Source organism: Schistocerca cancellata, chromosome 5 (genome assembly GCF_023864275.1).
Source record: "Schistocerca cancellata isolate TAMUIC-IGC-003103 chromosome 5, iqSchCanc2.1, whole genome shotgun sequence".
Taxonomy (NCBI): Eukaryota; Metazoa; Arthropoda; class Insecta; order Orthoptera; family Acrididae; genus Schistocerca; species Schistocerca cancellata.
The window spans coordinates 425,349,557-425,376,344 of record NC_064630.1 but is presented as its reverse complement, the minus strand read 5'-3'; the positions used below and the strand labels follow the sequence as shown (position 1 = coordinate 425,376,344).

Below are 26,788 nucleotides of genomic sequence, written 5' to 3'. Positions count from 1 at the left end.
AACAGGATACCCCAGTCAGAATTAGAAAACATCAAACAACAAGTACAACAAATACTGGAACAAAATAATGTGCAATCAGAAGAAGAAGAAAATACAGTAATGGACTCAAACATCCCAGAGCAAACAAACAAAGAACAACATGCATCAATTAAACAATCAGAGGAAAACGAAATCTTAAGACAGCCACCAGAACAAGCACAAATAGCACACGAAGAGACACACGTGTTAGATATAGAAGAGAAATTTCAGCTGACATATATAGAATACAAAGACACAAATACAGACATTAGACCATTCTTGCATAGACCGCCAAATAACCCACAAGTCGAAACAACAATAAAAACTATTAACACAATCATACACAACAAAATAAATGAAAATACAACCATGGAAGAGTTACAACTACTGGTTTATATAGGAGCACACACTACACTAAGTATACACACTAGGCAGAGATCAGAACAAACCAACACACAGAAGGAGCCCACAAAACCAGCATGGCAACACAGGCTACAGATCAGAATAGAAAAACTGAGAAAAGACATTGGACAGCTAACACAATTTATAAGAAATGGCCAATGCTTGTAATTTCTGCTTCTTTTCATCTAATTGCTCTATTGCTTCTTGTTGTGAGATTTTACCTAACCTTTTTCGTTTTTTGTCTGCAAAAAACGAAAAAGGTTAGGTAAAATCTCACAACAAGAAGCAATAGAGCAATTAGATGAAAAGAAGCAGAAATTACAAGCATTGGCCAAACGACTTAGAAGATACAAAAAAAGTGAAAATAGAAGGAAACAAAACCAAACATTCAGCACAAACCAAAAGAGATTTTACCAAACAATAGATAACACACACATTAAAATAGACAATCCACCAAACATAACAGACATGGAACACTTCTGGAGCAACATATGGTCAAACCCGGTACAACATAACAGGCATGCACAGTGGATACAAGCAGAAACAGACTCATACAAGATGATACCACAAATGCCTGAAGTGATAATTTTGGAACATGAAGTCACCCGAGCAATTAATTCTACACACAATTGGAAAGCCCCTGGAAATGATAAAATAGCAAATTACTGGCTAAAGAAGTTCACCTCAACACATTCACATCTCACTAAATTATTTAACAGTTACATTGCAGACCCATACACATTCCCTGATACACTTGCACATGGAATAACCTATCTGAAACCTAAAGATCAAGCAGACACAGCAAACCCAGCTAAATATCGCCCCATAACATGCCTACCAACAATCTACAAAATATTAACTTCAGTCATTACACAGAAATTAATGACACATACAACACAGAACAAAATTATAAATGAAGAACAAAAAGGCTGCTGCAAAGGAGCACGAGGATGTAAAGAGCAACTGATAATAGATACAGAGGTGACATATCAAGCTAAAACTAAACAAAGGTCCCTACACTACGCATACATTGATTACCAAAAAGCCTTTGATAGTGTACCCCACTCATGGTTACTACAGATATTGGAAATATACAAAGTAGATCCTAAATTGATACAGTTTCTAAACATAGTAATGAAAAACTGGAAAACCACACTTAATATCCAAACAAATTCAGATAACATCACATCACAGCCAATACAGATTAAGCGTGGAATATACCAAGGAGACTCATTAAGCCCTTTCTGGTTCTGTCTTGCTCTGAACCCACTATCCAACATGCTAAATAATACAAATTATGGATACAATATCACTGGAACATACCCACACAAAATCACACAATTGCTATACATGGATGATCTAAAACTACTGGCAGCAACAAATCAACAACTCAACCAATTACTAAAGATAACAGAAGTATTCAGCAATGATATAAATATGGCTTTTGGAACAGACAAATGTAAGAAAAATAGCATAGTCAAGGGAAAACACACTAAACAAGAAGATTACATATTGGATAATAACAGCGACTGCATAGAAGCGATGGAAAAAACAGATGCCTATAAATATCTAGGATACAGACAAAAATAGGAATAGATAATACAAATATTAAAGAAGAACTAAAAGAAAAATATAGACAAAGACTAAAAAAAATACTGAAAACAGAATTGACAGCAAGAAACAAGACAAAAGCTATAAATACTTATGCTATACCAGTATTGACCTACTCATTTGGAGTAGTGAAATGGAGTGACACAGACCTAGAAGCACTCAATACACTTACACGATCACAATGCCACAAATATAGAATACATCACATACATTCAGCAACAGAAAGATTCACATTAAGCAGAAAGGAAGGTGGAAGGGGATTTATAGATATAAAAAACCTACATTATGGACAGGTAGACAATTTAAGAAAATTCTTTATAGAACAAGCAGAAACTAGCAAAATACACAAAGCAATCACTCATATAAATACATCAGCTACACCATTGCAATTTCATAACCACTTCTACAACCCTTTAGATCACATAACATCAACAGATACAAAGAAAGTAAATTGGAAAAAGAAAACACTACATGGCAAGCACCCGTATCATCTAACACAGCCACACATAGATCAAGACGCATCCAACACATGGCTAGGAAAAGGCAATATATACAGTGAGACGGAAGGATTCATGATTGCAATACAGGATCAAACAATAAACACCAGATATTACAGCAAGCATATTATTAAAGATCCCAATACCACAACAGATAAATGCAGACTTTGCAAACAACAAATAGAAACAGTAGTTCACATCACAAGCGGATGTACAATACTAGCAAATACAGAATACCCCAGAAAACATGACAATGTAGCAAAAATAATACATCAACAACTTGCCATAAAACAAACTAATAAAACAACACGTTCCCACATACAAGTACACACCACAAAATGTACTGGAGAATGATGAATACAAATTATACTGGAACAGAATGATTATAACAGATAAAACAACACCACATAACAAACCTGACATCATACTCACCAATAAAAAGAAGAAATTAACACAACTAATTGAAATATCCATACCCAACACAACAAATATACAGAAGAAAACAGGAGAAAAAATTGAAAAATACATCCAACTGGCTGAGGAAGTCAAGGACATGTGGCATCAGGATAAAGTTGACATTATACCAATTATACTATCAACTACAGGAGTCATACCACACAATATCCACCAGTACATCAATGCAATACAGCTACATCCAAACATATATATACAACTACAAAAATCTGTAATTATTGATACATGTTCAATTATCCGAAAGTTCCTAAATGCAATATAACATATACCATACAGTTACAAGGAAGTCACGCTTGATCAAGGTCCGCGTCACGTTCCATTTTTAACCAGACTTAACAGTCTGAGAAAGTAAAGAAAAATAAATAATAATAATAATTATAATAAAAGCAGGATGTCAAAGTATTGCACCCCAACTCTGCCAGAGAATAAATCAGTCATTTGATGAGGCTGCTTTCCCAATGCACTGAAATTTGCAGAAATTTAACCTGTCCACAAGAGGGGCAGACATGATGACCAGTATCAATATTATCAACTTCTTTTAGAATATTTGAGCAAATGCTGCATGATCAATTAGAAAGGTGTAACAAAACTCCTAACATTACTCTGAATAATCACTACGGATTTAGAAAGGGACAAAGTATTCTTCATGCTATTACAGAACCAACCATCAAAATCAGCAAATGGAATGGGTTGGGTTGTTTTGGGGGAGGAGACCAGACAGCGAGGTCATCAGTCTCATCGGATTAGGAAAGGACGTGGAAGGAAGTCAGCCGTGCCCTTTCGAAGGAACCATCCCGGCATTTGCCTGGAGCGATTTAGGGAAATCACGGAAAACCTAAATCAGGATGGCCGGACACGGGATTGAACCGTCGTCCTTCCGAAAGCGAGTCCAGTGGAAATCAGCAAATGACTTGATAAATTGTGTGTATACATTATCTTTCCTGACCTAACTGAACTATTTAATGTGATAAACCATAAGCTCACAAAATGCCTGTTTATGGTTTCCATGGAAAACCTTAAAGCTGATTCTCATTCTGTGTCAAAAGTAGAAATCAGAGGATAGCTACGTCACAAAATGGTGACAGTGCCTGTTCTAGTTGGAAGGAGATACAAGCAGGCATACCCCAGGAATCCATAATATGCCTGTTGTTGTTCCTAGATTACATAGACAATGTGCCACGTAGATAACTTCAGAAATAATTCTGTATGCATATGACTCAACAACAGTAGTCTGCAGTAAACACAACAAAGAACTACTCATAGAAGTGAATACTAAGCAAACTCTTCAAGAACTTGAAGTTTGGCTAAATAACAGTGCTATGAAACAACTTTACAGAAATACAGATTATACATTTGAGAGCAAACAAACTGTTGAATATAGATCACAGTTAAATTATGAGGTCAAAGAACTGATCACTGCAGATTCTGATAAACACAAGGTGCTTTAATAAGTACTGCAACATATCTTTTTCTTAAAGCATGTTAGTTTTATTCAGGATTGCAATACTCCATATTATTCCCCACTCTTCTGCCTACAAAATACCATTTTTCAACATAATCTCCCTTCAATGCAACAGCCTTCCTCCACCTTACTGGGAGGGCCTGTATGTCCGCATGGTGCCACTATACTGATGATGTCAGAGCCAACATTTTGCTGCATCAATAACCTCTCCGACATCCACATACTACTTCCCACAGAGTGCATCCTTTATTGGGTCAAACAGAAGTCGGAAGACGCGAGATCCGGACTGTAAATTGGATGAGGAAAAACAGTCCAATGAAGTTTTGTGAGCTGCTCCTGAGTGTACAGTGTTGTGTGAGGCCTTGCATTGTCATGGAGAAGGAGCAGTTCATTTACATTTTTATGGTGATGAACACATTGAAGTCATTTTTTTCAAGTTCCTGGGGGTAGCAGAATACACTTCTGAGTTGACAGTTGCGCAATGAGAGAGGACATCAAACAGAATAACCCCTCAGAGTCCCAGAAGACTGCCACCATGACTTTACCAGCTCAGGTTGCGGCTTTGAACTTTTTTTTTTGGAGTGGAGTTGGTGTGGCATTACTCTGTGGATTGCCATTTTGCTTCTGGTTTGATGTGATGAATCTGTGTTTCATCACCTATGACAATGTTTGACAAAAAATTGTCACAATCAGCCCCCTAATGCACATGCAATTCTGCACAGCTGGTCCTGTGTTGTACTTTATGGTCTTCTGTTAGGTAGCGGGCAATCCAGCAGGCACACACACCTTTGCATACCTCAACTGGTGGACTAACAATAGAGACATACAGTTGTGAAATGAGGTGTTTGATTGTGATCCGTTCATCACTTTGAATGAGTGTCTGCATGTTCCAACACAGCAGGAGCCACAGCTGTTTGTGGCCGGCCAGCACGCTGGGGATTGGACAAGTTTGCACGACCTTGTTGTGATGATGACAGGCGCCTTGCCCAACGACACACCATGCTTTTGTTCACTGTCAGGTCTATGTAGGTGTTCTACAAATGCTTACGTATATCTGTGGTACTCCAGTTTTCTGCAAAAGGAACTCTATGGACAGATCTCTGCTTGGAAGACAACATATAGAGTTGCCATGTATCGGAACTTTATGAAACTAAAGGGGCTGAAGTGGGAATATTCCATCCTGCCCCACAACGAATTCTGCATTTTTTCAACCAAAACTGGTTGAGGAAAAAATGTACTGAAGTACTTATTGAACACCCCTTGTATCTTGGAGTTGTTATAAATAAAAACTTGTCATGGAATGATGATGTAGTGCTTAGTGAAGCAATTTAACTGTTTTGCTTATGCAATGAGAGTTCCAAATAATGTAAAACTGGAGTAGCTGTTAAGAAAACTATTTATAATGCATACTTCATATAAATTTTTGGCTACAGCATAATTTTTTGGGGTATAAAAATGCAAACCACCTCAAAGTATTTAAGCTATAGAAGAAAATCATGTGAGCTATGTTGGTAACAAACAACTGGCTATCACGCAAACCATTATTCAAAAGCATCTATTAATAACAATTCTTTGTATGTTGATGCATGAAATAGTCCTCTTTGAGCTGAAAAACAACATCTTTCCAAAAGAATCGGTTGCATATACTTATGAAACAAGTACAGATCACACTATATGTTGCCTTGTCACAGACAAAGCTTGTTTGAAAATACCACATATTAGTTGGCTTTGGTTTCAAAATAAAATGCAGTTCACAGAAGTGAACTTTGAAGAGCATATAAAGAGCAAACAAATTACAGTGTGGAAGATTTTATAAACAAGGAAGACAAGTAGGAGAGACATACAATCTTTACATTGCACTCACTCTCTAGCTTGTTAAAGGATTTGGATGAAAGTTACCACTAATTCAAGTGAAATGGTCCAGTCTGGTGTTGACAATACCCAAGCAGATGGCATGATGAATGCCATCTCTCATTACAGACTTAACAGGGTGTATTGCATCCTCATATAAGAACCTTGTGATGGCATCTCATACAACCAAAGATGTAGTGGAATCATTTATGAAGTTTTGATATCCTTGTCAGATACAGAGGAAACAATGCTAGCTTTGCAAAAAATGAACTTACAGTGGTCAAAGCACAACTTGTTTGTGCTGACAATGATAGCCCTTCAAAACGGCAATATCTGCTGACAAAAAACTACTAATTTTCTTTCTACTTATGTTGTTTTCCTGGTGATAAATGTAGCCAAACATCTGGGAATCACTGAAAAATCTGTTACCTGATGACCGAAGAACAGACTTGCATTGTATTATAGTTTTCTAGTCCAGGGGCTATTAAAAAAAAAAGGAAGGAAACTTACATTTAACATTCTCTCAATTAAAGGTGGAGTGCATGTTCATACTGGGGAAAGAAATCAGCTATGATCTTTTCAGAGAAAACCTCCTGGCGTTTACATTAAGAGATCTGGGAAACCACAGAAAACCTAAATCTGGTTTGATGGAAAGGGATTAGAACCACTGTCCTACCACAAGTGTTACTGAGCCTCCACCACTATGTCATTTTGCACAGTTCAGAGACACTTAAGTTCCATAAGAAGGATCATACAGTTCGTCTCTCCCTCATGATGATGATGATGATGATGATGCTAATGACGACGACATATGCAGAAACAGTGTAGATGATGGGTTGGTATTTGGCAATGTTCTTAGTCAGACGCCTGTATTGATAACAGTTGTCCTCTTCAGATTATAACCTGTTTTCTTCCTCTAAATTTCATTTCTTTACATATCTCTGCTTACAACTCATCACGCTGTAGTGATGGTATTATTCTCCAGAACACGGAATGCTCTTGATGATTTTGTTTTCCATAAATCAATCAAAATCACAAAAATAATGGTAATTCAAAAATCTGTGTTGAAGACAATGCTGCAAAGGGCTGGGGATGACTAAAAGTATCTGCTGGCATCATCCCAAAAAGATGTAACTGGCAGCATGCCGAAAAGGTGTAACTGAAAATTTCAATTATTGGGATGCATCATATTCCTTGGCCATACATGATGCCCCTTTTTAGTTGGTTCTTGGGGTTGTGAGAGGATTGGAGGTATATGGTGATACACAGAAGCCCCTTTTTCCCCTCCCCTTCATCACACATTACCACCCCAGACTAGAACAAATGAACCACGTCCTTCGGCAGGGCTTTAATCATCTATCACAATGCCCTGAAATGATGGATGTCCTCACCAAGATCCTTCCTACCCCTCCTAAAGTGGTGTTCAATCACCCACCCAACCTCCACAACATCCTAGTCCATTCCTATGCTACTCCCAATCCCAGCACCTTGACAAAGAGATCATATCCATATGGAAGACCTGACCAAACCATCCAACCAATACCTCCTATTCCAGTCCTGTCACAGGATTATCCTACCCCATAAGCAGCTGGGCCATGTGTGAAAGCAGCCATGTGTGCTGGAATCATTGCACAATTTTTTATATTTGTTTGGCTATGAACCAGCTGTCCATCAGGATGAATAGTCACTGCCAAATTGTGGTGAAGAGCTAAGTGGATCATCCTGTGACGCAACACACAGCTATAACTGTGACACAGCTGAACATAATATGGTTGATTTCAATGGCTGCTTCACCACCCCGGCCATCTGGATCCTTCCCTCAACCACTAGCTATTCTGAACTGCACAGACAGGCGTTATCCTTAAAACACATTCTGCACTCCCAAAATTATCCTGACCTCAACCTACGATAACCTACTGTTCCCATACCCTACACCCAACAGTTTCCACCCCCTCCTCCCAGTTCGAGTCCCCTCACCTTCACTGAGCATTGGTCTCTGTTGTGCATCCACCAGTCCTCTCTGTTCCTCTACTTTTCTACTTTCCTCCAGAGCCTCCCAATGGTGCACCTGACAAACTTTCCTACTTCCTTTTAGTACACTCTGACAGACAGCACTTTCCAAGCCAGTCACATTCCAGGCAAGTCAGCTGAATGGGAAAACCAGATAAGCAGTTGCACCTATTGCTGTTCGAAGAAGTCTATCACATTCTTTATTTTTTATGGTTGGGCATTGTCCAGTGGAAATATGGCCTGGGGAGCTACCTGCAGAAGAGGTACCACCTCTGACTGTAAAACCTCACTTATGTAGCAGCTGCAGTTCTGGTTGCTATCAATACACATGAAGTCAAAATTGTGTGTATACAATAGCACCTTCAACAATCAAATCTCCTGTTTTTCCAGTCTGTTGCTCAACAAAGCATGCTGTCAGATTGGAGACACTGTGGTAATGTCTAACACATATATGGCCATTGTGATGTAACGTATAACACTGTTATAGCGCCGCTTAACCCTACGTCTATCAATCCGACAAATGCTGAAAGCAATCTTTAAGTGATATACTAGTTTAGTAGTTACGAGCATGGAACTGTCTGGATGTTTTGTTATGTATTTTTGCTTGTAATGAGTGTACAGAGGGACTTCAAGGTGGGGCAGTTATCGCAGGAGATGAAGTACCTGTGGGATTTCTTCTGGAGATTGTTCCATAAAATATAACTTGTTCTTTTATTTAAAACTTTACAATACAGGGAACATCACATAAGAGAGCATATGTCAGTTTGACAGCTTGTTACAAGAATCTTGTACAGATTTTGTCTATTTCTGCGTGTATCTCTTGCAGTATTGATACACTATGGGCATTTATTCTGGGCTTGCCGTGTTACTCAAACCTGAGACGATGATGCCTGGAATGTGCACAAAAGCTTAAACAGGTACTTCATCTCCTGTGATTACTGCACACTTCACATTTATTTATAAAAGTTCCGTATATCTTTAAGCATTTCAGTTCCAGCATTGTGCATGACTGCAGCATGGAGGAGGTCCAATGCACCTGCAGCAATACGGCCATAACACAAGAATATTTTAGGTGCAGAAATTCATAAGTTGAGAAGTCATCCTACTCAAATCTAAGTACATTTACAGGTAACATCATTCCATCACTATAGCATAGTTTGAAGCATGTCTCATCCAGGAACACTTCATTTTCCCACTTGGTTCTACATTGGCACAACTTGTGTACCCAAATACGGTTTGTGGTTTCCAGACAAAGAAGTAATGCAATAATATCCATGCCCCCAGTCGAAATCATAGCAGGTACTATTAAACCTTTGATGCAGACAGATCCACACCTGTTGCAGCACTTCAGTGTTCAGACAATACCACAGCTATAACTTGATGGTTCACTACAGCCGCTGGCCGCTATGGATGAGCAGTTCTAGGCACTTCAGTCTGGAACCATGTGACCGCTATGGTCGCAGGTTCGAATCCTGCCTCGGGCATGGATGTTTGTGATGCCCTTAGGTTAATTAGGTTTAAGTAGTTCTAAGTTCTAGGGGACTGATGATCTCTGATGTTAAGTCCCATAGTGCTCAGAACCATTTGAACCATCGCTACAGCCACAAGGCCAAGATGGTGGGTATATGTAGTATCCACACACTGCTGCATCAATCCCGTTCTACTCATGTCCCCACTGAAAAATCAATTTCATAATAGCATGCTCTGTACAAGTTGAAAAGTCACAGTGAGACAAATCAGTTTTCAGGTTATTGATAATTCTATCTAGTATGAACTGCTGATATTGCACATTTTGATGTCAATGAGAAAAACATCCAGCCCTTTTCCTCTGACATGCATATTGCATAATGGTAAGGACAGAAAAATTAGAGAACTTTGGGTCTGCACAGGAAAGTACTGAATCTTCTTCCCACAGACCATCTACTTGTCAGAAAAGGTATGTGGACTCCTTGATAATTGATGGTGATTTCAGTGACTGATCACTGACTGTGGAGGCAAACAATACTGGATCCTTTCATATAATTACTGTACACATTACATTATATTTATTTATTTATGATGAGGGTTGCCTGGCAGCTTTTGCAAACATATTTATCACTTTCATGTGTGTCTGCATTTTGCTGTGTTTCTAACAAGTCACATCCCTGAATACAAGAGTGTCATCTGCAAACAGCCTCATATGGGTACAGACTTTATCTGCTATGTCATTTATAAATATCAAGAACAGCAGTGGCCCTACCACATTACCTTGAGGTACAAAGATGACAGCTGTCCTAATGATGCCTCCCCTTTGAAAGGGACATACTGAGTTCTGTTAACATGAAAGTATTCAATCTCACCACATATCTTTCCCCATATTACATATGCATCAGTTTAGCTTACTATCTGATGGTATGAAACTCTACTGACAGCTTCTGGATGTCAAGAAGAGGGGAGAAATGATTCTGGTGCTACCAGCAACTTTATGATGGTTGCAGAGTACAAATTAAGATTTATATGAGACCTGAGTTTTGCCCAGCATATTAAATCTTCAAATAACTTATGGGAGTGCAGTGGGTGACATTGTCAACAATTGCCAATATTTCAATAGGTTCACACCCTGTCATTAATGGTATTTGTTTAAGATATCACCCAGGTGCATTCCTGTATGTTTTACAACCAAAGAGCTTGACATAACACAGACATTTTGGGCCACTAAAAAAGGGCACATGCCTATGTTGACACCATCTCTCCTGGAATCATAATCACTTATTGAAATCCAGAATGAATTTTCACTCTGCAGTGGAGTTTGAACTAATGTGAAACTTCCTGGCAGTTTAAAACTATAAGCTGGACCAAGGTACCATGTCCCAGATTTGAGTCTTGGTCTGTCACACAGTTTTAATCTGCAAGAAACTTTCACTTATTGATATCTCACTGTTCCATGTATCTTCCAAAACTGGAATCAGGTAGTTAATTCTTTATTAGTGTTCTAATTTTTTAATATTTTTAATTTTCACAAATGTAAATGTCTGCTGGATCGAACCCATACCAGCCACTGAAAATATTCGGTCAAAGTGTAAAAAGTATGTGTACTTTGTGCACACTGTCAACTTCTCTTGCCCGTTTGTCACAGAGTTGTGAAATGACCTGAATGTCTAGAAGCAAAATGATTATTTACAGTTCCCAACAGTGAACAGGTACAAAATGCAATTCTCCAGTTGACAAGAACTGCTACTGCCTGGTAATTACAAAATTTTGTGGAATATTCAGGCAGATGCACGCCAAGATACCAGAGTGCATTAAACTGCCCACTTCTGGGATATGGGGAGTCATGCCAGCCAGCCTAGATGTGGTTTTTTGGCAGTTTCCACATCCACCTAGATAAATACTGAGCTGGTTTGCATGTTTCATCTCATATACCCAATGTGCAAACACTGCAAAAAAGATGCAACATAGGACCATGTGATTACACTATGCAGGTGGAAGGGTAAATGGATTCCTCCCTGGAGGGGGAAGGGGTGGTGGACCTGGCAGAAGCTTTAAAATGCCTTTGGGAGTGGTGACCACATCGTAATAATAGCCTATACAAGGTTCTTTGCAAACTTGGAGAAGAACTATACCAGTATCGACCCAGCACTGGCTGGATAAAGGGCACCAGAAAGTAAGGAATTCAGCAGGTATTTTCAGAAACTGCAATATTATGCTGAAAAGGTATGTGGTGAATTCTTGTCACATTCATTATTGATGAATACATTACTGAAAAGATATGTGAATGCTATACATGTCACATCACAACTATTCAAGATAGTTACCTTTACTTTGTAAATCTTGTACATATTTAAATGACTGTACAAACATCAAACAATAAATCATTTAGGAACATTTTTGAGATGTTATTTTCTGTATTTGTTTGAAGTGCTGGCAAAAAGACATAATGATATATTAAACAGGGGACAATTGTAACGAGAGAAACAAATCTTTAGAACAATTAACTCACCACTAAATCCAGGTGTTAAATATGCAAGTCTTTTAGAGTATACCTCAGGAGGCTCTGATAGACATATGCTCTTGAGATGTTGCTCAAAAATCTCTTTCCGTTCTTCAAATGTTGGTAAGTCAATTAGGATATGACGATCAAATCTACCAGGTCGAAGTAATGCCTAATAATAAAAGATTAATCCATGATTAGAGAAATGGGGAAAGACAATTTGGCAAAAAAAAATTGCAAATGAAATGCAGTTCACCTTATCTAACACATCAGCTCTATTAGTTGATGCAAGCATGATGACACCTTCCTTCGATGCCATTCCATCCATTTCCACTAACAGCTGATTCAGAGTCTGTTCTCCTTCACCAACTCCTCCATCAAACTGGCCTACTCCTCCACTTCTTTTTCGTCCAATTGCATCTATTTCATCTATATATATAATGCAAGGAGAACGTTTTCTTGCTTCTTTGAAGAGATCTCTGAAATAGTTAAATGTATACATAAAATCTATTTGTGAGCAAAATATATATAGATATTGGTACTCACAGAAGCAGCTAGCTTAGAAATAGCAAAAAATTAGGGCAACAGGGCTAGATTAACAACAATATGACAAGTTATTAAGTTTTCAGAATATGAGCTTAATTCAGAGTCAGTAAAAGGAAATGTTTAGAGAGTTTTTTTTTTTTTTTTTTTTTTTTTTTTTTGTCACTAAAACAATTTTTGCTGCTGTGACCACACTAGCAACTGGATCACTTTGTTCATTTCCATGAAATATTCTCAATCTTCTCTACTCTAACAACTCAAAACTACTAAGGGATGGGCAGCTGTAAATTTATAGGTGTGTATGTTGGTGAAAATCTGCAATTAACAAACCACATTAATTTTGAACACTGAAAAAGTCAATAGTAGCTTATATCTCCTTAGCCAGCTCAAGGAGGTAGTTCCTACCCAAACAATAAAAAGTTTACTACCAAACAATTTACCCCTTTCTTAGCTATTGGACTGAATTATGGAGCTCTATCTGCTTAAAAAGAATATTGCTAGTTCTTCCCTTTGGGGGGGGAGGGGGGGGCAATGCTTCTCAATTTAACTGTGGCAGCCTCCTGTTGTTATAGATAGTTTGATTTCAGTGTATCCCAATGGTATAGGCTTTTGGAGAAATAAAACCTCCACTGGCAACTGGAAACAGTCTTTTCTTTTGAAGGTTTTCTCCCAACATGACCACACGACCTGGTTCCCATTCATTTTCCCATTCTGACCAAGACCAGTAAGAACAAGAAGTATACTGCAACATTAACCTCTTAGACGTAGTCACACTGGGTTGCAAAGACATCAACTTGTTTTTCACATGTGCAGCCTGTGACTTATAGCTGTTTCTCTCCTGTAAGAATCACTAAAGCCTGGAATTTAAGAATGATTGATGAAACATATCAAAACACAACAAATAAAATGGCTCTGAGCACTATGGGACTTAACATCTGAGGTCATCAGTCCCTTAGAACTACTTAAACCTAACTAACCTAAGGACACCACACACATCCATGCCCGAGGCAGGATTCGAACCTGCGACCATAGCAGTCACGCAGTTCCAGACTGAAGCGCCTAGAGCCCCTCGGCCACACCGGCCGGCTACAAAAAATAGCAGAAACAGCTGAGTACCACATCAAAGTGCATTTACCAAGAATCCATGGGTGGCTGAAATTCTTTCAACAATATAGCCCATGATGGGAAAAGTAAACAGTATTAAAACTATTTTCGCAAAGTGATTTGTACAAACTAGTGCAAAACTTTGACAATGTGAAACCATTTAAGGCCTTTCCTGTGAATTATTATTATTATTATTATTATTGAGAAAGGGTCAAACCCACAATCCATACAGGGGAAACCTACTTGGTGAACATGAAACCTTAATGACATTTTGTGCTGTTATTGTGTACAGAACCTTTTAGAATTTGTCCATGAATGCACACCTCTCTAACCAAACCCCCCCCCCTCCCCACCCCCCACCCCCACCCATCTATACGCACCTCCTACTTCTGGAAACACAGTTGCTAGATATTATTATTGTTGTAGTACACTGCAAATAAAGATCTTTACCTCACTCTTGCAGCTCCAAGGCCTCCAATCATCTCAATAAACTCTGAACCATTCATTGATAAGAAAGGAACATTAGCCTCTGTTGCAACAGCTTTGGCAAGAAGGGTTTTTCCACAGCCTGGAGGCCCAAGAAGTAATGCTCCCTTGGGTACCTATGAAACAAATGCTGTTAAATATTCAAGAGACATTAAATGAAAGGAAAATGATAAATGAGGATAGGTAAACATTCATCTGAAGATGACTAATACATGATGCAATGTTCAACATTAAATGTCAGAAAATCACCCGTTTTGGCAAGGAGGCAAATAAAACAAACAAGGGGAAAACTGAACAGCAGTAAGGATAAGGGATGAATAGCTCCAAGGATTAAAGTATCTTTAGTTAATAAGAAAGATTTACAAAAATTGAGGGCAACCTGCAGTCAACAATTGAAACTCCAATTTCACCAGTATTGCAAAATTCCCCATCTTATTAAAAAACCAAAACTACACTCAAAAATTACAATGCTACAAGAGTAAAGTAAAAACTATTTTGGACCTTATTAAGCAACAAACTAACAAATAGTAACCCAAATGAAATTAGAATCCCACAAAATAGCACTAACTGAAATGGTAACACATTCAAATCACTGGCCATAACATTCAATGATCACTTCCTCACAATCACAGCCAACATCCCATCCTTTAACAAACAACCAAATACAGATACATTACTTTGTCTTTGTAGACACTGCATGCACTAACAAGAACATTAGTTTCAAAAATTCAACCCCTAAGGAGATCACAAAAATTATGAGGTCACTAAAAATAACAATTCTGCTGGCTACGATGGGGTTTATAGCTGAATATTAAAATCTTGTGCCAGTTCCATATAACTGCCCTTAAGCCATCTTTGTGATCAATTACTTATGATTTTCTGACAGACTTGCATATTTTATATTAGCACTGACCTATAAAATAACTGGAGATAACTAAGAGAACTGTTTCATTTCCTCCAGTCTTTTCAAAATTGCCTACAAAAGTGGTTCAGAATGGAGTTAAGTACTCTGGCGATAATATATTTAACTAGCTTCCAGCTAACATACACGAGGAAATTGGGAAACCCTACCAATTCAAAAGGATATAAGAAACATGTCTCATTAGCCATTTGTTTTACAAATTTTCTGAATATCTAGAAACAGGAACTAAAAAGTTCTGTTAGACACATGGCAAGTAGCAGTGCTTGTTGTAAAGCTGTATGGCAAGTAGTATTTACGGGTGTAGCTATATTTTTCTTTGTACAACACTATTGTAATCATCTAAATAGAAAGCTACTAACAGCAGATAAGCAGCAGCTATTTGGTATAACTGAGGATGCAACAGCTTTCTTCCATTTTATTTTAATAAATGTAACTAGCATGACAAAAAGCATACAGAGCAATCACATGAAAAATGAGACACGTGGAAAAAAGTAGTAAGCTGTTTACTATAAAGTAACTGCATAACTGTTAATATATTCATCCCACTGTGAGGCAAGACAGTCAATGCCTTCATGGATTACTGTTGCTTATGGAACCATGATTGTACCCTGGTGTGCACTTCTTCATATGAAGCAAATTGATGGTCTTTTTTCAGGGCTCCAGAAATATGGCAATTGCATGGGGAGGGATCAGGACTGTATGGAGAATGTGTAAGGGCTTTCCAATTAAACTTCTGCAGAGTAGTCAAAACATCCTTGACAACTTGTGGGATACATGGAACATGATCGATGCCTGGCTGGCTGGCTGGCTGGATTGATGGATGGATGAACAAATGAAAGGGTCAGATAGTACAATATTGGGAGGTGACAGAGACATATATAAAGCTTTCTTTTTCAGTGACAGTGACAAAAATGTAGTTTAATTTTGGTAACAAACCAAGCAGAGTGAGAATAACAGGGTGGAGAATAACAAGAACGGAAATGGTATGGGGTGAGCAAAGGTTACGGGCAACACTGCAAGCCTCTTCCACATTACACCTGCTATTAGAATAACAGCTTTTTTTCAGTAACTGAATCCTACAAACTAGGCCAGGTGAACTAGTGGCACAGAAAACACTGTCCAGTTCAGCCTTAATGAGTCATTATAAAAAAAATTTCTTGCCTTTTACCAGTCAACGTCTCTCCGTTCCTTTCTGAAGCCTTTCTATGCATGAAATCAAGCAAACAGATGGCTTTCCCTAAGAATTCTGGCAAACTTTTGTGCAAGTGAAGGTTGCTGTGTGTGTGTGTGTGTGTGTGTGTGTGTGTGTGTGTGTGTGTGTGCGTGCGTGCGCGTGCGTGCGCGACGCGCACAGAAGGGTTACAACACTAGCATCAACATTCTGCATATAATGTATTCTTTCAAATAACAATAAATGCAGTTAGCATTGCTCATTGTGTTACAAATTCTTGCCATGTGAAGCTAAACCTGAGACAGATATGTCAGCAGGATCATGTCTGAGCAATGACTGTTCATATTTTTTTGTTAATACACTGATCAGCCAGAACATTATAACCACCGACATATTATCAATATCAACTCTTTGAGGCGATAGTACCATCACCTGGTGAGCAATGGCTGCTGGTCAGACACCTGCACAGTGCATGTAGTATCAATGAGTGTGCTGTCCATGTGTAGAATGCAGAAGGCACATGATCTATCTTAGTTTGACAGAGGGCAGATGGTAATGGCCCAAAGGCTTGGCACGAGCATTTTGGAAACTGCACGACTTGTCGAGTGTTTGAGGAGTGCTATGGTGAAGGTCTTCAGCATGTGGCAAAACCAAGGTGACACTACAGCTGGATGTCGTGGGGTTGGGCAGTCAGCCATCATTGCACATGCTGGACGTTGTAGGCTGGGCACATTGGTAAAACCAGACAGGCGACAAACTTTGGAGGAACTAACATCAGACTTTAATGCTGGACAGAGTACAAGTGTTTCTGAACGCACATTGCACCGAACACTCCAAACAATGGGCCTCATGCCTGTGCTAATGTTAACACCACGACATCAGCAATTACAACTGAAATGGGCATTTAACCATAGGCACTGGATGTTGTTGCCGTGGCAGAATGTTACATGACATGATGAATCCCAATACCTACTTCATCATGCTGATGAGAGAGCATGAACCTTCAGGGAAACAGCTACTTGACATCTACATCATAGTGACTCCACTATGCTCTGGGAACATTCATGTGGGCACCCATGGGTCAGCTCATGCAAGGCACCATGCTTCCATGCCACGATATGTCACTGCTGTTATACGTGTCAAAGGTAAAAATTCTGCCTATTAGGAAGGTGGTCATAATGCTCTGGCTCATCACTGTAGTGATATAATAATACTGTGGCATAGTCCATGAACAAAATATGGAGAAGATATATAAAACAGTTGATACTGTATACTCAGAATACCCTCAGACAGACAGACAGAGAGAGAGAGAGAGAGAGAGAGAGAGAGAGAGAGAGAGAGAGAGAGAGAGAGAGAGAGATGTCAAATTTTTTCTACAATGGGGTGTCCAGGTTGGGAGTTAAATCAGCTTCGTGAAGCCAAATGATGCAGGTCTGCATGGATGAACAAACAGCGCTATTAACATGGGAGCCAATCACCATCACCATCGCCATCACCACCGTTGTCATAATCACCAGCAGCAGCAGCAGCAGCAGCAGCAGCAGCAGCCGCCGCCGCCGCCATGAGCAATCGACATCCGCTGCTGAAAAATGCCACCGTCTGACTTTCCCATGTATTACGATCATCCTTGTCAGTTCTGCAAGTTTTTCTGTCACTGACCCACCTTCCACTAAGTAATTTTGTCAGCCTTTTCTTGTCTCTTGGAATCCATGGACATCCATTTGCCTGTTTCCATGATCTGCCCATCTCCATTTCATTTTTATTACAGTTATAATTACCTGATCCATTTGTTTGTTTTATTACCTCTCTCAGTAATTCCCAAAATGGATCCCTCCATTTATCTCCGAGTGACATGCAGTCTTGGAATGGTTTTTCCTCTGTCCATACGAAAACATACACAATTACCAGTTGCAAGGTTAATGAACTTGAATGTGAAGGCAAAAAACTTGTGATGTGATGTGATGTGATGTGAAGTGGTGGTAATGAAGCAGAGAAGGGGTACCATTAACACAGCATCTGTCAATTTCATTAAGTGGCCAGAGGGCTCAGCCAAGACTCAGTTCTTTAACCATCTAGATGCAGAGCTACTGCTACCTAACAATGGGATGTGTTTTCAGCCATTGGTATTATAGACAGATCAGCTACTGGACCCAAAATTTCAGCAAGATGAGACACACAGGTTTCACGGAAATGCAGGAATTCTAAAGTGAAACAAATAGGTTAGATGCTGTTTGACTTAATAAAATTGTTACGTGATAAAATTAGCAAGGGAATGCGACAGTAAACATTTCCTAAGTTTTGAGACAGGCAGCATTACTCAACCATGAGGAAGTGGTGCCAGCCAGGAAGTGGAAACATTTCAACACTGTTACTGGGTCTGGCATCTCAGCCACCTTGCCACTCTTGCCAGAGAGACTGCAAGCCACTCTGTGGAAAATAGTTACAGCAGTGCACACAGAATCGCCTTCATTACATCCATAACGTTGCCAAGGAGACACTAGGAAGGATGTAACAATGGCTAGCAAGAGCTTGACTACATAGTGAAGACCTTACAACAAATTCATTAAGCAAATGTAGCGCAACTGAAGAATGTTGACGACTTGGGAAGAGCAGAAACAATTCGGTCATTACAAATTATGTGGTAGAGCAGAGTCTCTCATTGGGGACATAAATACTCCACTCCCATAAGCTTCTGGCACCCAATTGGTAGGACTGATGACATTAATGTCATTCACAATCTGTTCTCTGGTTTTCATATACTAACACCTTGTGTGAGAGATTTTTCTGGTGTTGATCTTGCACTTGCTGTTTTATGAGACAATCAGAGAACCAAAGGAACAACTGAAGGATTTAAGCATCCAGTATTGATGCCAGCACAGCAATCAGTGTTGATGGGTAGACTGACAGTCTACCAACAACACTCCGGTCCAGAATGGTAGCTGCCCTAAACTCCAGGCACTGCACGGGTCTGATGGCCTACAGTCCCGGCGAATCAGTTCAGCACTCAGCACAACTACATGATGTTTGGCATTGCAGTCCATCTGATGAGAAAATTCAGGACGTGATCTGGGAGGGATCGAGAACTCCAAAAAAATAGCGTGTGAATAGAAACACACAGATCTTGGTCACTGCCATCTCCAAAAGCAGAACTACCGATGGGGCATTCCTTCCTCACCAGCAGGACTCTAAACAACCGCATCTGGGAGTCATCAGCTTCCACTTCATGCTGACACAATGTTCTTGGCAGCAGCAAGTCTCCTTTTGGATTTAGCAGATTCCTCTCCATATTACGTAGCTGCTAGTCGGTGCAGAAGCAGAAACAACATGTATTTTCAGCAATAAATATAATAATTTTGAATACTGTTCTACTGCATCTAACGACTCTGCACAGGTCCTCAAACTGCATCCTGACAAATTAGTAGGATCTTTCCAGCCCAGCAGAGGGCGGTCCATACAAAATTTATACTTGTGAGTAGTGACACCTACTGAGTATGGTGATCAGTCTTTGTCGTTTTTCAAAGATCAGTGACATAGTTATGATGGATCTTTTGAAAGAAATTCCTTATAAGTTATCTGTGACTGCATAAAAAATTATTTTCTGGATTTTTCAAGAGCTATTCCTTTTTTAAACGGGTCTTTGTAAATGGTGTTGACTGTTCTCAATTTAGTTCACAAACCTGGCAACATATTATTGGCACTGAGTCGGCAGTATTAAAAGTTGCTAGAGTTCAACTTTATTTTGCAACCAAAAGAAATAAATCTGAAGATTTTTCCAAAGCAGTTTGTCAGAACAGCAACCAGAGAAATGGACACGCTTATGAACAGCAGATGAGAATTTAAGGCAGAACTGGGGAATAATGCAGCCCCAGCAGACACAGTGATTGTAAAAAAAGTCAGTTGTCAGTTGAACAAGAGACCCTTTACCTGGTTCACTTTACCAGTGTCAACAGTTTTAATTGTTACCTTCAGAAATGGAATTAGGCTCTAATCATTAAGCCAACATCAAAATAAGACTCTGACAGTTGTGTTTTACAAAGGCTTGGCAAAAAATAAATATGTAAAGCATTTAGGTTAAAAACAAATGTACAAAGATCGAACAGTAGAAGTAAGACAGTTTGTTTCAACCAATGTAAAATAATTAAGCTTGAGAGCCACAAGATACCTTAGTTACAGCATCAATATAATAGAGCAAATTGCTAAAAGTATATTATATGTTGCAATGAGTAGCAAACAATGAATTGTCAAATTGCAAACTGTACATAGTATACGCAAAAAAAAGTCAACAAACTGTTGACATGAAGGGTATCGAACACACCTATATACAAAGTGGGAATGCTAGTGTACATATAAAGTGCAATAAAGTCTGCTAAAATATTTGTTAAAAGCAAGGATACATTAAACCTAATAAACCATATAAAATATACCTAAAAACAAAGATGATGTGACTTACCAAATGAAAGTGCTGGCAGGTCGACAGACACACAAACGAACACAAACATACACACAAAATTCAAGCTTTCGCAACAAACTGTTGCCTCATCAGGAAAGAGGGAAGGAGAGGGAAAGACGAAAGGACGTGGGTTTTAAGGGAGACGGTAAGGAGTCATTCCAGTCCCGGGAGCGGAAAGACTTACCTTAGGGGGAAAAAGAGAAGCTATACAATGAAAACAACAACAAGTTTTTCAGTGCAAGTAGTTCATTCAGCAAATCCACATAGTTACGGCAGGAATGTTTATAAATTTCAACTTCTTCTAAAAGATTCATTTTGCACCCTTTGTTGAATATATGCAAAGCTTCCATACCAAGTAAGGATGGATGGAGGAAGGTGTGTTTTTCAGTTCGAGGAAGTTGTGCACAAGTTGATTTATTAAAATGAATCTATTTCTCAAGTAAGTGCTCACAAAAATGGGTTTTAAAGCCTTCCCTGTGTGTTCTATATAATAGCTCAGGCACCCATTGCATTGAATGTTACATATCTCAGATTTGAGATATTTGTCTGTTGTATGGCTTCTCATTCTTGTCACTATTTTATTGATTCTGTAACAAAATGTTGTGGCTCTCAAGCTTAACAGTTTTAAATTTGTCGTACCAAACCCGTTTAATATCTGCTGTTCATTCTTTGTACATTTGTTTTTAACATACTTGCTTTACGTATGTATTTTTTGCCAGTCCATTGTAGGATACTACCATCTGAGTCGTCATTTGATGCTGTCTTACCAATGATTTGAGTCTATTTCAGTTCCGAAGATAATAGTTTAAACTGTTGAAACCAGTAAATTGAACCACATAAAGGTTTTCTTGTGCAGCTGATGACCGACTTTTTATCTCTGTAGAAATATTCTGTGGCTGCTGAGCTAGTTATGAACAAAATAAAAAGTAAGACTTCTTCATAAAGTTTGATGAAGACCCCAAGAAGTCAACAATGTAAATGCAGTACCGAGGAAAAGTTCAAACAAGTGGACTATAGATTTAAGAGTGAAGCACTAAGAGCTAACTTTGTAGTTAGACTACCAGACTGAATGGCACATTTCACAGAAATGACAGGAAATGTACACCAAGAAGCAAGCATTTGCCTCATGAGCAAGATGTACGAAGAAGAGAACCTAATCCAGTCACTTATCAGTGATGTAAAATATTAAATGAAGGAGATAACGACAGATAAAGAATGAGATGAAGTTATTATTAAAGGGTGTGAATGAGGCAGTAACTTAAAAGGGGTACAAAATGATGAAGTCTTCTTCAGAATTCAAAAATTCAATTCAATTTGAAAATAGCATACAGCATAATTTTTAGTGTGGTTCAAAACAATCCATTCTGGAATGGTGAGCAGTTAAAAATTCACTCTGACTTACTGCAGTGCTCAACACAGGTTACATGCTACCACAGAAGGATGACCTAGCTGATAGCAATATAAATACAGGCACAATCTCATTGTTGCGTTCCTGGCATGAGAAAAACAACTGGTGTAGGGCCAGTGGCAGATACAATATATAAGAGAGAGTGCATGAGCCTTACTGAATGATGTTATGGGAAAACAAAATCCAATCTTGTGGGACTTCACAACCAGTAAATGATAAAGTCTTCGATAAGCTGCTGATGTTATTAGATATAAGAAGTCTAGTCACAGCTACATTGCAAAAGGTGATGGCTGGTATGTGAAAAGTAATCTGTTACATGTGCTGTGCATGTGGACAGTAAGATGTGAAGGAACAAATTTCAGGCACTAGGATGTACTAGTATTTTTGACTGGGGTCTCACTGTTCACCCATTGTGTGTGACGTGTTTAACGGAGTGAAACTTCCAATTGCATTTGCAAAGGTTGTGGGAAAAAGAGCAAAAGACACAATAAATGTATTCAAAACAAATGTTAAAATGAGAAGGATGAAAAGACTGGCTGAACTGTGCTACATACTGGAAGGAAGAGCTCATTTGAATTTAAGGAAAGGTCGCGAATGCTGCACTGGGACAATACTCCTTATTACATAGCAACCAACCACGCAATGGTGATGAGAGTGTGATGTACATAGCAGAGCCGCAGAAAACACCACCCTGAAGGTTTCACTCGCTCACTGCGTCACTAGGTGATGGCATGGTCACTATCAAAGGTGCCTCCACATAGTCATTTGGCTGCAAATAGACCTGGCTATATCCTGGCAACTACACAGTATTTAGGCTGGCGTCAAGGCCATGCCAGTTCTGTTTGGTTCACTTCAGTTCAGTTCAGTCCTTTGTGTTCTTTCGGCCAGGAGCCGACCACAATGGTGAATCAGCATTCAGAATTCTCACTAAGGAATAGTCATGACCTTTTATGTTTTACTCCACTCAGTAAGTCAGTATCTCTGCCAAATCATTGCTTATGCACTGGGGACATGTGTGGACTTTAGTATTAGTTGTCATAAGGCTTTGTGTTATTAACTTCTTATTCTCAAGTGAATCTGGAAATTACCTTTGACATTTTCTTGGGGCCTTCTGCCCTAAGATCAATTATTGTATAACTCAAGTGCTAAATGCTGACTAAACTTATCTACGTACTACCCATGTAGAACTTGCTTCAAGGTGGAGATTCAGTTTATTTGTTTCTTAATTAATATACTTGTTCAACATCCTTTATCCAGGCTGTGTTCTCACTGCACCTCATATCAGCTGGTGACGAGGGGTTTTTCTGTGTTGAACTCAGTTTCATGCGTGTCTTGCATCCCAGGTGGATGATGTTTTCATTCATGGAAGTCCATTGTTCAGAGTGAACTGATATTTACTTTCTGTGACGGCATGGCTACACAACCAGCTGCTGAACTGGTGGACAGTGCTTCCCAAATATCACTGCTGTCTACACTATAAACAGAGTCAAGAGCTGCTGCTGGAGAAGATGGTTACAATCAACGTGCCTCCACCAGAACTTTCCTATTGCTTGACATGCAATGATTCACTGGTGACAGGATTTTGAACAGCACCCCAACCATTCCAGCCATTCAACAAGAAAGCCATGGTGAAATTATGCAGTGGGCTCAAACAACATTTCCTGGCACATGGTATCGTAGTTAACATTCAGCAGTGCGTGTCTTTTTGGTCTATGCAGGTGCTGAAGTGTACTATCTACTGCAGCAGTTCAACCCAGCGGTTGAGTCACATGCCCTCCAGCATGAATGTCTGAAGTCTTGCTTACTGGACTATTTGGCTCCCAAGCACACATCGTGGTGACCCATCACAAGTTTTTCAGCTGCCGTAAGCTCTTTGCACAACCATATAGGGAGTGGATAGCCAGGTTACAGGATCTGTCCAGGGGCTTGTTATCAGTGTGCTAAACTCCAGAACACACAATCTTAGGCTGTATCCTTATTTATGTATATGATTGTGTCCCCCCCCCCCCCCCCCAATCACTACAGCTTTTCGAACAATCTTTTGGATTCTCAACAGCATTGCTGGACCTATCTCAGGTGTTTGCTACCCAACAAACTTGCTGGTGCAGCCTCAGGCTTGGCTTCCACACTGGCCCGAGTCACTCCCCACAGGTAAAGACAGTGCGGGCAAGCAATGTCTCCAAAAGCTATTCTCCTGCAGAAATTGTTTCATGATGCATCAGTGTCAACAGGGCTACTATTGCCATAACAAATGTTTGTCAGACATAAATTTGCCAATTGTCTCTCAAAATGAACAAGGATTGTGCTCACCCCCCTGGATTCAGGATCAGATGAGGCATCCACTGTTTTCCCTCCAGATGTACTACATGTACAGGTCGTTTTTCCAATCTACAATAGGGTCCTCATGCTGACAGTAGCTGTCCACACAGGGATAGTAGTTTCTCAAACGCTCTCCAATAACCATTGTTAATTTGGAAACATATTGGTGCTGGTCTCTCTACCACTCCAAGAGGTCTCCAAAGAACTTAAGAGCTACAGCAATGACACTATCAGGGTCAAGGACCAGTTTTGTGCACAAGTTCAGTACCAGGCAGCCTCATTAACAGGTTGCCTAATTGTGGTTAATATGATGGAGGCTATAAACTTTTGAGGTTAAAACTTTTTAATGGCCTGTTGTTGGAAGTCTACGATTTCACTAGTAGTATCCAACCCTTCGTGACCAGCTCGTACCTGAGGGATCTTTTTCCCATGAATGAATCAGTTTTTGTGTGTCCCTTGTCCAGCACCACAGGATTTGAGGCTACTGTTGCACTCCTCCCCTTGACTATGGTCTGTTTCTTTAAAGTGCACAATGCTCCTTTTATGCTCAGGGATAAGCTTAAGAGAGAGCCCCAATACTTACAAAATAAGACATCTGTACCCCAGTATCTAACAGTCAATGGGGCACTCCCAACATCATTGTCAAAAAACTGAATGGTTCACGAAGGATTTGTGGAGACTTCAAAACCACAAAACATCAAATTCTTTGATGATGCCTCCCCTATATATAAAGTGAAGAGCATGGCTTGACTTGCCAGTTGCAAGATCTTCACAAAAATTGATATGGATGGCATATATCTCCAACTCCCGCTCAATGAGGCATCAAGAAACATCTTAGTCATCAACTGGCTCCCCTTTGGCATTGCCAGCATAATGGCTATCTTGTAATGCAACTTAGCACATCTTACAAGAGAAGTCAACTACAGTCAACTACTTAGATGACATTATTGTCACTGGCAAAAATGCTCAGAAATTAGCTATCAACTTAGACTATTATTTCAAGTGCTCAAGTGGGCAAATCTCAAGCTCAAGTGGGCAAATCTCAAGTGAAACAAAGAAAAATACAGTTTCTTAATACCAAAAGTCATGTATTTGCGATATATGTTCGGTGCAGCAGGTATCCGGACCACACCCCATTATATATGGGCCATCCAGAATCTCCCAGTCTCCAACAACACTAAACAACAAAATCTGTGCTGGGACAACTCAGATACTATAGAAAATTCTTGCCAACCACTTCACAAGGCACTGGAGAAAAATGTGAAATGGAATTGGACTCCCACATGCAACAAGGCTTTCCAGCTCCTCGAATGAGCTCTTCTTTGTCCAACCTGTCTCAAGCCATACGAGTCGTCCGAACCTTTAACTGTCGCAGCAGATGGATCGGACTATGGCTTGGGAGCAGTCGTTTCCCCCAAGTCAATGGGGTAGAACACCCCACTACACTCGTCTCCAAGATGCTAACACCTGCAATGTAATTACAGCCAAATACACACATACAATATACAATACAGGTCAATGGCACAACACGCCAATACTGACATCCTCTCGTGCCTACCCATGGAGCAAGACCCAGAGTTCAAGTCAGTGCCAATGGCTATTTACACACAGATACTAAAGCCAAAGAAGTTGTGGTCAAATTTGCTTTGGATTCAACAGTAGTCCAGTATGGCCAAAAATATGCATGGCTGGCTCCATCCATCACAACTCTAGGTTACCGTATTTACTCGAATCTAAGCCGCACTTTTTTTCCAGTTTTTGTAATCCAAAAAACCACCTGCGGCTTAGAATCGAGTGCAAAGCAAGCGGAAGTTCTGAAAAATGTTGGTAGGTGCCACCACAACTAACTTCTGCCGTCGAATATATGTAGCGCTTCACAGGCATGATTTGCAGGCACAAAGAAAAATACTGGCGCCAAAACCTCCGTGTCAGTAAATAAATTAAAAAAGGTGGAAGACGAGCTTTTTTTCCTCCACCCCGAGTTTCGACCACTGCATTTTCATACATTATCCATCGAAATAAATACAAATTCCGTATTGTTTATCTTCGAATGTTGCAGCGTTTCAATGTACTACGTAAATCAGACTGGC

The 26,788-nt window shown here is 39.5% G+C and overlaps 1 protein-coding gene across 1 annotated transcript in view; it reads right to left on the bottom strand.

The window, feature by feature from the left end:
- LOC126187766 (paraplegin) overlaps positions 1-26,788 on the bottom strand; it is a 106,140-nt gene that overhangs the window by 35,912 nt on the left and 43,440 nt on the right. Inside the window, exons 6-8 of the mRNA XM_049929032.1 lie at positions 14,393-14,544; positions 12,552-12,774; positions 12,305-12,467 (exon numbers count right to left, since the gene is read on the bottom strand). Of these exons, the coding sequence (XP_049784989.1) occupies positions 12,305-12,467; positions 12,552-12,774; positions 14,393-14,544 (538 nt within the window). The remainder of the gene's footprint in view (positions 1-12,304; positions 12,468-12,551; positions 12,775-14,392; positions 14,545-26,788) is intronic.